Raw genomic sequence first — 13,435 nt, 5'->3', positions numbered from 1 at the left:
AGGGATACACTTGATCCCAACTGCCTATACCTGACATGCCCCCATTTTCCTCAGCAGAGCTTCAGTTTCTCTCATCATCCAGGGTTCTTTACTCCTACCTGCCTTGTCCTTCACTGCAACAGGAATGTGTATACCTTGAACTTTCACCAGCACACTTAAAAGCATCCTACTATCTGGGCATCCCTTTGCCCACAAACAACATGCACCAATCAATTAAATTCCTGTCCAACACCGTTAATGTTGGCTTGCCCCATGGAATCAACATCCTCATATTTTGAATAATTGCAGAGATGGGAAGTATATAGGAGTACAGATGAGAATCAGGATAAATGCTCATGTCCTGCATTGCAGAGAAAATAATTTTCATTTTCTCATTCCAATCAAAGAGTTACAGAAAGAAAGTTGGTTATAGATGGATAAGATTTGATTAACATTTTCCAAATAAATGAATATTCAAAAATGAATCAGTTATATTCAAGTTCATCCAGCTGAACTTTAATTTCGATATTTGTTAAAAAGTGGGATTCACCGTCTTTGTTCATTTTCAGATGCCAATTGCATATTATTCCTTGATGTTTTACCAGTTTCTCAACAACAAGGTTGTACAACCAGTTGCCAATAACTAGCAGAAAATTGTCGACTAGTTGGCCTCAATGCTTTGGAGAATTCAAAACAATACAGATGCTAATTAAATGCCATCTACAATTGGCCTTGATGCATATTGGCTTAAAACAAAAATCTCAATGCACTAATTGAATATAAAATGCTGTATATTTTCAAGGCAACACTATTGGATTTTCACCTGTATTTTGTACTAAAAGCCCATTTACAATGCTAAAAAGAAAAAGTCTACAATTCACAAAAAATATAAATGGCACAGAATTCCCCAATACTAATCTATTTCTTGAACTATAATCTAATCTAATTTATACCTTGATTAGTAAAGGTGTCAGGGGGAGAAGGCAGGTGAATGGGGTTGAGAGGGAAAGATCGATAAGTCGTGGTTGAATGGTGGAGTAGACTTGATGGGCCGAATTACCTAATTCTACTCCCAGTTGATCTTGGGCAAAAGGACACATTACTCAGCAGGTCAGACAGCATATCTGAAGAACATGAATAGGTGGCATTTTAGGGTCAGGACCCTGGTCTTGGGCAATGATGGTTAACCAATCTGAATCTCACTCAGATCTTTCTTTGAAACCCATTTTCAGAATACTTAGGCTTAATTTTTCAATGTTTTTCTTATTTAGCCACTTCAAATAAACCTCTTTGTAATACCATAATATATATTACTTATTTCTGATGATCCAAATCTGTAGGAAGGAACTGCAGATGCTGGTTTACACCGAAGATACACACAAAAATGCTGGAGTAACTCAACGGACAGGTAGTATCTCCGGATAGAAGAAATGGGTGATGTTTCGGGTGGAGATCCTAAACGTCCAGAGATGTTGCCTGTCCCGCTGATATACTCCAGCAGTTTGTGTATATCCAATGATCCAAAGTAGCTATAGTTTTCAGATTTGGAACAACATAACTTGATATTATTGTTTTGTGGCAACTACCTATAAAAGTACAACAATTACCCAATCTTTTTTACCTCTGTACTACCAGGCCACAGGATTGTTATGCACAATACATGCATGGCATTTCCCCACCTTGTGTTAATGACTTGCATTGTAACAGACTCTGAGGGAATAAAAGTAAAATTAACATTTCAAAACTTACAAACGTTAGTGCAACGCAGTCTTCTGCACTGATTATTTGCAATACTTCAAACCCAAGATCCAGTCTTCTCATTGGGTTTTACTGCTACAATATTTTGTAAAAAGTAGTAACTAAGGCTTGGAATTTCCTGGAGACGTACCCTTTAGTAAAGGCACATTATGCCTCTATAAGAGCATAAGGTGTGCGCTTTCCAAGACTTGATGCTGCAAATAACTCGGGTCACTGGTTGCAAAATGCCAAATGTTAGTCTCTGGCCTTTGTTGGAACAGTGACATAAGCTAATATCATATCGCTGCCTTCCACTGTAATGGTATAGAGCAGTGTAGTGTAAAATTGCCCTTGTGCCAGAGTTAGATAGTTGTTGATTCAAGTCCAATTCCAGATATATGATCATTAACACTAGTAACAGGTGTTTTAGCTGCCATCTTTTGCAAGAAATGGTAAACCAAGGTCCCGCCTGCTCTGTCGAGTAAAAGGTCCAAAACATTTTAAAAGAACTGGGGTATTCTCTCCATTGTTTTAACCAGTATTTATCACGCAGCCAACACCAAAGCAGGTCACTGTTATACTGTTTGTGGGAGCTTGCTGTGTGTGTCTTATTACAGAGCTCATATTTCCTGCAAAACTCATTTGACTTAGTACCTTAACAGCTTTCATGACTGAGAACACCTACTTAAATGCAGGCTTCTTTTCTCCCAAATTCTACAACAAAGTTTGCAATGGGTTTAAACAAAATATAATAGACCACAGATGCTGGAATCCTCAGCAATAAACAAAGTGCTGGAGGAACTCAGCTGGTCGGACAGCATCTGGGGAGGGATTGGCTGGAAATGTTGAAAGAAGAGTCACATCGCATGTCACCTGCCCATTTGCTTCCCAGATGCTGCCTGACCAGCTGAGTTCCTTCACCAATTTGGGTCTTTTTAACTTTTATTATTGCTCAAAAACATATTGGTTTAAATGGTATATTCACCGTCATGGAATATTACAAGGCAGCCAAAGAAAAATATTCAAGGGTGTATGTAGTCAAAGCTTCCTCAAATTAAAATGCAATATTTCCACTAATTCCAGGGAATTCTGGGGAAGAAGTGTTTGGAAAGTATCGAGAACCTAGGTCACGTACTTGGAGCACAGTAGCCTTGCGAGTACAACATCTCAAAAACTATGTGTAATAAGGAACTGCAGATGCTGGTTTAAACTGGAGCTAGACACAAAAAACTGGATAACTCAGCGGGACAGGCAGCATTCCTTCTCTCCAGAGATGCTACCTGTCCCGCTGAGTTATTCCAGCTTTTTGAGTCTAGCTCAAAAACTATAATTAGTACAGGTGTCAGGGGTTATGGGGAGAAAGTAGGAGAATGGGGTTAAGAGGGAGAAATCGATCAGCCATGATTGAATGGCAGGGTAGATGATGGGCTGAATGGCCTAATTCTGCTCCTATCACATGATCGTAAGACCTGCCTGCCCCATCAACTACTGCCCATCTCAGCTGAGGAGCATCTACCTTTCCCATTGTGGCTTCATTAGTTATATCAGAATCGACAAAACTGGAGTGGAAACAAGTTATCCTCAATCACAAGGAACTGCCAATGCCAACTGCATCATTTCAATTCAATTGAATAATGAAGGCAAGTAGCACCATCAGTTAACATGAATTAAATCCACTGGTTGACCCAAAGTTACATTTTAACTTTTGAAATGGAATAGTTTAAAGGCCTTTGAAAGTGTAGCAATTTTGGTTTAGCAGTTCATTCACCCAGTCTTGGGATACAGGGTTGGCATGGGGTTAGCACGAGGAATCCACTATCTCCTGGTTGCTTCCTCATTTTCCTTCCTCAGTTCTCGTTCCAGAGTTTACTCAAACCACAGGAGCAATTATACCAGCCAACACACTAATCGTAAATACTTCAAACTTATTTCTCAATTGACAACCAAATAATTCATTCAATGCAGCACAACCACTTCACCCATCACCCAGGCAGCCACTGCCACTGTTTTTTGGCACATTATTGCAACTGCACAAAATCACCAGTGATTTATTGTGACATTTCCAAATACATAAAAATCAAGTTTACTGGAAGATCAAAAGGCACCATTTAAACTTTCGTGCTTGATAATAAACAGTGGTGCAGCTGGTAGAGTGGCCTCCGGTGCTGTCTGTGTGGAGTTTGCAGGTGCTCTATGACCACGTAGGTTTCTTCTGGGTGCTCCAGCTTCCTCTCACACCCCAAAAGGCGTGCGGGTTTGTAGGCCAATTGGCCTTTGTAACTTGCCCCCAATGTGTATGGTGTGGATGAAAAAGTGGGATAACAGTACTTGATAGCAGGAGTATGTGCTAAGGGGCGCACTGAAGCCTGGTGCAGCCATCGCCACGGCAGTCTGGGTTTCTTCTGCTGCTGTACATTCGGGGGCAGATATGGTGGAGACAGCCCTCAAATGAGGGAAGGGATATTACGTCAGTGGGCCATTTGAGTGGCAAGTGTGCAGGGATGTATTCATGTATAATGAATGTATAACCTCGGAGAATGTCGGAAGAATTTTTGCACAGTTCTTGTTTTATATATATTTTAAATTCTGAATAAAGTTTATTTTGATTTTAAAAAGAACTAGTGTGAATGGGTGACCAATGGTCAGCGTAGACTCAATGAGCCAAAGGGCTCATTTCCATTCTGTATCTCAAAGTTAAATCTTATTGCCGGTAATCCAAAATCCATACATTGAACTACAATGCATGATCAGGAGAAAATTGTACTGAACCGAGTTTTCAGTCATCTGCTCAGTTTGACGTTAGTATTTTCAACACACAATACAATGAGGAAAAGTCTTCTGCTCAAAGTTGATCAGAAAATATCACCAAATAATCCAAGTTGTCTTTCGTGGGATATCTAGGTGTGCAGATTTACTATTCAATTGAACTGCATGAAAACAGACAACACTTCAAACCTACCTGAACTCCCAGTGGCTCAGCACTTCAACTCCCCCTCCCATTCCCAATCCGACCTCTCTGTCCTGGGTCTCCTCCATTGCCAGAGTGAGCAACAACGGAAATTGGAGGAACAGCACCTCATATTCCGTCTGGGGACCTTGCGTCCGTATGGCATTAACATTGAATTCTCCCAATTTTGCTAGCCCTTGCTGTCTCCTCCCCTTCCTTAACCCTCTAGCTGTCTCCTCCCACCCTCCCATCCGCCCGCCCTCGGGCTCCTCCCCCTCCTCCCCTTTTCCTTCTTTCTCCCACCCCCCATCAGTCTGAAGAAGGGTTTCGGCCCGAAACGTCGCCTATTTCCTTCGCTCCATAGATGCTGCTGCACCCGCTGAGTTTCCCCAGCAATTTTGTGTACCTTCGATATTCCAGCATCTGCAGTTCCCTTTTGAACACTTCAAAGTGGTCATTAGCTTCTGAAGCAGCTGGGGATATCCCAATAACTTGAAAGATGTAACATTTCCTAAGATTGGAGTCTATTACTCTATCTAATAATGAAGCCGCGTGCAATCGATCCCATTGTGGTCTTTCTCTCTTTGAATTCCATTCATTAGAAACAGTTGGCATTCCAATCGCAGGTAATTAATCCATCATCTTCAGATGGACACAGGAGATTACATTGTTTTAATGTTTGATACATAATTAAGAAAGAAATACTGCAACTATACATGTGCTGGGATTACCTTTACCATATGTGTAGGAAAGAACTGCAGATGCTGGTTTAAATAAAAGGGAGACAAATGCTGGAGTAACTCAGCAGGACAGGCAGCATTTCTGGAGCAACCAAATGGGTGATGTTTCGGGTCTGAAGGAGGGTCTCAACCCAAAACGTCACCCATTCCTTCCCTCCAGAAATGCTGCCTGTCCTGCTGAGTTATTCCAACATTTTGTGTCCACCTTACATTTACATAGATCCAATTTTATATTTCAAAAGAACACACTGCGAGATGACATCCATTATTTTGTAAAGTAAGCTTTTAAAGGCAGAGGTCAAAGTAAAGTAAAAAAAATCAAGGATTCTTAGTTTGAGGTCATTAAAGTATGCCCAAATGCATTGATTTGTCCAACAACTCTGTCTTAACCAAATGTTATAACAGATGACCCTTTGTGCCATGCATAAATGACTGGCACCTGCAGATAATGAACCACATATTTACAAATGCCAGGAATTCTCTTAGAATGCTTAATGTTGCATTTCTTCAAACATCATTACTTCCCAAACAAGTTTGCATACATCATGAATATCACATGGGATTTAGCGAGCTACACCTGCAAGAACTCAAGTGCGCATCCTGGTAAAATTGCGGTTATAAATTAAGCAACAACAAAATAACTGCAACCTCAATCGTCTGATCTTACTGACAGTAATAAACTCCACACACGATTAGTTCCAACAAGCAATTGTTCTGTCTTGTCATTGTTCATATAGGTATTATTGATAGAGATTAACTGTCATATTTGATCATATGCATAACTAACAATGAAAACAATAGTTGTTTGCATTCAGGTAAGTTTGGTTAAAAGCTTGTACCCATCTTACACTAATACCACAAGTCGCAATAGCATCCTTGGATTGGGGGGGGGGGGGGGGGGGGGGGGGAAAGAAGATAAAAGATGTATTAAGTAGGAAGAAAATACTGGCATTTCCAGAAAAGCGAAACATGTTAAAGCTATAACTTTTACGTTGTGTTTCATACGTCACTGGTTGCAGATTAATCTCATTATTAAACGCTGTGATATTGACTCTGCCTTTCAAAACAACCAGAGTGTTAGTACAGCTTCCATCCATTCGCTGTCAAAGGACGAAAGTTATGTCGGAAGGAGCGGGCTGTCGATATAGTGTCTCTACAGATCCACGGAAAACTCTGCACCACTCCAACTTCGCCCTGTGCTCCAAGGGTGCGATCAGGTCACAAAAATGCGATTAACGAATTTACTTTCTCCAACAACACGCACTTCAGCTCGGAATATGTGTAAACTTTCCCCCCAAAACCCCCATAAACACCTACGTGCTACTTTGTGGCGTTCCTTCGCATCTGCCGGGGGCGGTGGTCCTGCAAACTGTACCCGGTTTCCAGACATTTACCGCCGAATTGGGTTTTTTATTCCCCTCTACTTCTTCTCCTTGCCGCCCGTTTCAAGGGGAGAAGGCGAGGGTTTCCGTGGAGTGCTGGAGCTGATCGCCTTGCAGAGAGAGCTGTGCGAGACGGCAGCTCAGGCTCTCTCTCTCTCATGCACTCGGGCTGCTGTCAGAGTGCAGCGCACTCCACGCCAACACTGCGGTAGTGGGTCCGCCCCTTCATCGGCTCCGATGGCCGGAAGCCTCCTCCCTCCCGCCCGCCTGCCTTCCTTCACCTGGCCAGCTACTCGAGGGACGAGCGAGGACTGAGGAAAACCCCCTGAGAGGAACGAGTGCAAGCGCCGTCCGCGGCCGCATCCAGTCGGCAATTATTTATAATATGATTGCAGCTAGACTGCGTCATCTTTAAATCGCTTGCTGCAAGGTTGACATACGTAAATAGAAGGGGGAAAAAACCCTCCCGCGTATTTAAATTGTGAAAACAGAGGGTGTGGATATTGCAAATATTCTGCAAAAAGCATATCAAATATGTGTGGTTTTTTATAGTTTCCAGAAAACCAAAACGGTTTGTGGTTTTTTTCAACTATTGAAATGAATTTGCTGTCTTATTGCATTTTGAATTGAAAGCCTTATTTTGTCATTTCAAAGTCTCTGGGATGGCGTGGAAGCGCCTTGTTCCCAATCCATCAACTCAGCTGTTTTATCAGTATTGTACATATGTAACGTTGAACCAATATGAAATAAATAAATTAGTATTACATTTCCTCAAAAATGTTTTGAATTACGCCTCTCTTGCCTCTCCTGGTTGCGTTTACCTAACTTTATTTCGGAACGGATTTTAATTGTCATTTCTGTGTCCCGATTCTTCGAAATTATAAGGCAGTGTTACATAATAAGAAACACAATTTCAATATGTAACAAAATGAATGGGGGATAAACAAAATAAGCTAGAAAAAAATGATCATTGTCTTTTAAGTGCATTTCTATAATACAATACAAATCGTGATCCTAACATGAGTTAATGTTTAAGAAAGAACTGCAGATGCTGGAACAATCGAAAGTAGACAAAAAAAAATGCTGGAGAAACTCAGCGGGTGAGGCGGCATCTATGGAGAGAAGGAATAGGCGACGTTTCAGGTCGAGACCTTTAACTAGGTCGTTAACTAGATCTAACATTGAGATCGTGCTTTAAAAAGCTCTGTTTAGCGTTAATCTAAACTATTAATTTAATTGAATTTGGGTAAAGAATATTGTTGATTTGAAAAGGTGCACTTACTTTAATGAATTGCACAGTACAATTTTTTAATATTCACCTTATGTTTTCATTATTCAAGGATTAACTTGATTGCTTTCTCGCAAATAATTACAATGACCGCCTTAGGAAAAGAGTATTTGCAGTCCAATGTATTTTTAGTATACTACAATAGTTATTAATGGAGCACCAAAATCCTTTCAAGCAATAATTGGTTGGTTCAGGATTTTTAACAACTACATTGTTTTAACCTTTTCTAATCAATGCAGTTCTTGCTCACTGTTAAGTTACCTATAACTTTTTTTTTTTGCGCCATGGTAGGAGGAGCCGTCTCTCCAATTCCTTCACCTTCAAAAATGCAATGAGGTCAAAATCTTCTTTGCCACAAAATATATATTTTTAAATGGTTAAGTCTTGTTGATGTGCCCCCTGGGAAATTTGACAGTGCAAAGGTACATTTGGAGCCAATCAAAATGATGGAGAAAGTGATTCTTGATATGGAATGGGGGAGCACATTGGTGCAACTAGTAAACGTGCTGCCTCTCAGATCCAGCAACCCTGTTGGTCCTCTGATGCTGTCTGTGTGGAGTTTGTATGTTCTCCCTGTAACGGCATTGTTTCCAACATATACTCTACTTTCCACCCTCATTCCTAAAGACTTGTTGGCTAATTGTCAGCTGGAGGTGAACATTAGAATTGATGGGAATATATGGAGATACATTTACAGAAAGATTGCTCTGTGAGCTCCCATGGACAATGATCGAAGAGATCTCCTATGTTGCATAGAAATATGGAAATCATGGGTGACTAATCCCCTTTAAGTGTCTCCCTCTCATGTCCTATGCCCTCTAGCTTCAGCTCTATGCTTCTCCGGCAGGAAGGGGGAGATCAAGGAAACTTCCAGTGTCGATGGTGCTACATCTATGGGATGTGTACCCAGCTGCATTTCCTGACTGACCACATTAAGGATAGCTTCAGGATCATCCAGGATGCTCAGAACATCATAGATAGTTTTAGTGAGGTGGTTACACTTACGCCTAAAGTGCAGGCTGTAGGTAACTGGGTTAGGAAAGTGGAAGGAACCAGGAAAGATAAAGGGCGTAGGTAGGCTGTACAGTTCCCATGTGGACATTTCCCTCAGTGTAGCACAGTTGCATAGCTGGAACAACTGCTGCCTCACAGCGCCAGAGACCCAAAAGGCCTGTCTCAATATCATAATCATACCTTATTAGCCTAGTATGTTTTGCAACATACGAGGAATTTGATTTACCGTACAGTCAAAGCAATAAAAAGCAACAAGACACACAAAATAGATTTTAACATAAACATCCACCACAGTGAATCCTCTACATTCTTCACTGTGATGGAAGGCAAAAAAAAAGTTCAATCTCTTCCCTTCTTTGTTCTCCTACGGTTGGGGGCCTTGAGCCTTCCATTGACAGGACGATCTTGGCTCCCATAGCCGGCGGTCGGGCCCTCTACATCGGGGCGATCAAGCTCCCGCATCGGAAGGATCTCAGCTCCCCCACGCCGGGCGATCGAACCCTGGGTCGGGGCTGGGTGAACCTCCTGCGACTTTGGAGCTTCCCGACATCGGTCTCTACCCGAGACTGCGAGCTCCTCAATGTTGAAATCCCCAGGCCGCGGTTGAAGCGTCGATCCCAGGCAAGAGATCGTAGGCTCCGATGGTAAGTTCACAGCCCGGCGGTGGGGCTCAAAGTCAGTCTCGAGCAAGGCCGCCATCTCCATGATGTTAGGCAGCAGAGCGACCAGAGATACAGTCCGGAAAACAATCGCATCTCCGGCAAGGTAATAGTGAAAAAAAGTTTCCCCCGACCCCCTCCCCAACCCCCCACATAAAACAAACCAGAGAATATTAACACAAACTTCTTAAAACACACTAAAAATAACAAAAAAGACAAAAGGACAGACAGACTGTTGGCGAGGCTGCCATTGCTAAGACAGCAACTATTCCAAAACTAAACTAAACAGATATATATGTTTGGATACTTCCAGGACTCTATTGTGGTGACCAGAACTGTACATAATACACCAGAAGTTACAGCTGCGACATGACAGTCTAACTCAAGTTGGAACTAAGTTGTCTCCTGTGCTCGTCTTATATGTCTGCATTAAGCCAATATCCCTCTAATCATTTTCTATGGGTGTACCGAGCAAATGACTTTTAAGTGTTGCAATTGTACCTGCCTCTACCACTTCCTGTGGTAGTTTGTTCAACATACCCACAACCTCTGTGTGGACGGCTTGCTTTTCAGGTCCCCTTTAAATCTTTCACCTCTTACCTTAAATCTATGTCCTCTAGTTTTGGACTTCCCTATCATGGAAAAAAAGACAGCAACTATTCACTTTATGTCTGGCCCTTATGATTTTATGGATCTTTATAAAGTCAGACCTCAGCCTTCAAAATTCTGGGAAAGGCAAGCCCAAACCTATCTAGTTTTTACTTGTACTTGAAGCATTTGCCTATGAAAGTAGGTATGCCAGTTGTCTTCTTAGCCTGTTTGCCATTTTAATGGAGCTAGAAACTGACGCCCCAAGGTCCTTCTGTACACCAGCATTCCTGAGGTCTATGCCATATCCTGTATCTGTTCTGTATTTGTATGCCAAACTGCATTACCTCACACTCATGTGGATTAAATTCCATCTGCTCTGCCCAACTTTCCATCTGATCTATGTTCCTGTATATCTTTTCACAATCACCTATTTTATTTAACACCACTTTTTATGCCATCAACAATTTTACAAGTTCATCCAAGTTTGGCATAGATAGGGTGGACAGTCAGAACCTTTTTCCCAGGGTGGAAGGTGGGAGGGATGCCAGAGAGTGAGGAGGATGTCGGTGAGAGTGGAGGGTCATCGGAGAGCTGTGGCCTGTGTGAGTACTGGCGGTCAGTCAGTCGAGGATGAGCTGCGTGGGTCCGTCGAGGACCCGCTGCTGAGAACAAAGAGGGGCAAGATGGAAGAGGGATCATCGAGACTATATTGAATACTTTTTGTCACTTTGTCAACGCCCTATTTGTCAACTTTTTGCATAGATGTGTATTGTATGCAAAACAAAAAAATGTCACTGTACCAAGTACATGTGGCAATAAAGTATCAATAAAGTTTCAATTAATCCAACACTAGAGGGCATAGCTGTAAGGGAGAGGGGGGAATTTAATGGAGATGTGCGGGGCACTAAGGAAAACACAAACAATCTCCCAGGTGTACTGGAGGACAGAGGATCTAAGGGGGTAAAGGAACTGAAATAAATTTTCAGTAGGTGAGAAATAGTATTGGGTAGGCTAATGGGACTGAAGGATGATAAATCCCTTGGGCCTGATGGTCTGCATCCCAGGGTCTTCAGGGAGGTGGCTCTAGAAATAGTGGACGCATTGGTGATCATTTTCCAATGTTCAATAGAGTTAGGATCAGTTCCTGTGGATTGGAGGATAGCTAATGTTATCCCACTTTTCAAGAAAGGAGTGAGAGAGAAAATGGGGAATTACAAACCAGTTAGCCTGACTTCAGTGGTGGGAAAGATGCTGGAGTCAATTATTAAAGAGGTAATAATGGGGCATTTGGATAGCAGTAAAAGGATTAGTCCAAGTCAACATGGATTTATGAAAGGGATATCATGCTTGGCTAATCTTCTGGAATTTTTTGAGAATGTGACAAGTAAAATGGATGAAGGGGTGCCAGTGGATGTAGTGTATCTAGACTTTCAGAAAGCCTTTGATAAGGTCCCGCACGGGAGACTGGTGACTAAAATTAGAGCACATGGTATTGGGGGTAGGGTGTTGACATGGATAGAAAATTGGTTGGCAGACCGGAAGCAAAGAGTAGGAGTGAACGGGTCCTTTTCAGAATGGCAGGCAGTGGCGAGTGGAGTGCCGCTAGGCTCGGTGTTGGGGCCGCAACTGTTTACCATATATATTAATGATTTGGAAGAGGGAATTAGGAACAACACTAGCAAGTTTGCGGATGACACAAAGCTGGGTGGCAGTGTGAATTGTGAAGAGGATCTTAGGAGGTTGCAGGGTGACCTGGACAGGTTGAGTGAATGGGCAGATGCGTGGCAGATGCAGTATAATATAGATAAATGTGAGGTTATCCACTTTGGCGGCGAAAACAAGGGGGCAGATTATTATCTCAATGGGGTTAGGTTAGGTAAGGGGGAGGTGCAGCGAGACCTGGGTGTCCTTGTACACCGGTCACTGAAAGTTTGCGTGCAGGTACAGTAGGCAGTGAAGAAAGCTAATGGAATGTTGGCCTTCATAACAAGAGGATTTCAGTATAGGAGTAAAGAGGTTCTTCTGCAGTTGTATAGGGCTCTGGTGAGACCAAATCTGGAGTATTGTGTACAGTTTTGGTCTCCTAATTTGAGGAAGGACATCCTTGTGATTGAGGCAGTGCAGCGTAGGTTCACGAGATTAATCCCTGGGATGGCGGGACTGCCATATGAGGAAAGATTGAAAAGACTAGGCTTGTATTCACTGGAGTTTAGAAGGATGAGGGGGTATCTTATAGAAACATATAAAATTATAAAAGGACTGGACAAGCTAGATGCAGGAAAAATGTTCCCAATGTTGGACGAGTCCAGAACCAGGGGCCACAGTCTTAGAATAAAGGGAGGGTCATTTAAGACTGTGAGAAAAAACGTTTTCACCCAGATAGTTGTGAATTTGTGGAATTCCCAGCTGCAGCGAGCAGTGGAGGTCAAGTCACTGGATGGATTTAAGAGAGAGTTAGATAGAGCTCTAGGGGCTAGTGGAGTCAAGAGATATGGGGAGAAGGCAGGCACGGGATTTTGAGAGGGGAAGATCAGCCATGATCACAATGAATGGTGGTGCTGGCTCGAAGGGCCGAATAGCCTCCTCCTGCATCTATTTTCTATGTTTCTATAAGTAGACAATAGGTGCAGGAGTAGGCCATTCGGCCCTTCGAGCCAGCACCGCCATTCAATGTGATCATGGTTGATCATCCCCAATCAGTATCCCTTTCCTGCCTTCTCCCCATATCCCCTGACTCCGCTATCTTTAAGAGCCCTATCTAGCTCTCTCTTGAAAGTATCCAGAGAACCGGCCTCCACTGCCCTCTGAGGCAGAGAATTCCACAGACTCACAATTCTCTGTAAAAAAGTGTTTCCTCATCTTCGTTCTAAATGGCTTCCCCCTTATTCTTAAACTGTGGCCCCTGGTTTACACAGAGAATGGTAGGGGCTTGGAATGCACTGTCAGGGGTAGTGGTGGATGCATGAACGACAGTGATGTTTAAGAGGTTTTTGGATAGGCAAGGAATAGTGGGATGTGGGTCATGTACAGGCAGATGAGATCAGTTTAACGGCATCATGTTCAGCAGTTGAGCACAAACATTGTGGGCTGAAGTGCCC

The 13,435-nt window shown here is 42.5% G+C and overlaps 1 protein-coding gene across 1 annotated transcript in view; it reads right to left on the bottom strand.

The window, feature by feature from the left end:
- kiaa1217 (KIAA1217 ortholog) overlaps positions 1–7,005 on the bottom strand; it is a 604,059-nt gene extending 597,054 nt beyond the window's left edge. The window contains exon 1 of the mRNA XM_033015665.1: positions 6,721–7,005. Within this exon, the coding sequence (XP_032871556.1) occupies positions 6,721–6,793 (73 nt within the window). The 5' untranslated portion in view covers positions 6,794–7,005. The remainder of the gene's footprint in view (positions 1–6,720) is intronic.
- Positions 7,006–13,435: the final 6,430 nt, after the last annotated feature.

This window comes from Amblyraja radiata, chromosome 2 (assembly GCF_010909765.2).
Source record: "Amblyraja radiata isolate CabotCenter1 chromosome 2, sAmbRad1.1.pri, whole genome shotgun sequence".
In the NCBI taxonomy this organism is placed as follows: Eukaryota; Metazoa; Chordata; class Chondrichthyes; order Rajiformes; family Rajidae; genus Amblyraja; species Amblyraja radiata.
The sequence above is the reverse complement of the archived record's forward strand: the minus strand, read 5'-3'. Positions and strand labels throughout refer to the sequence as shown.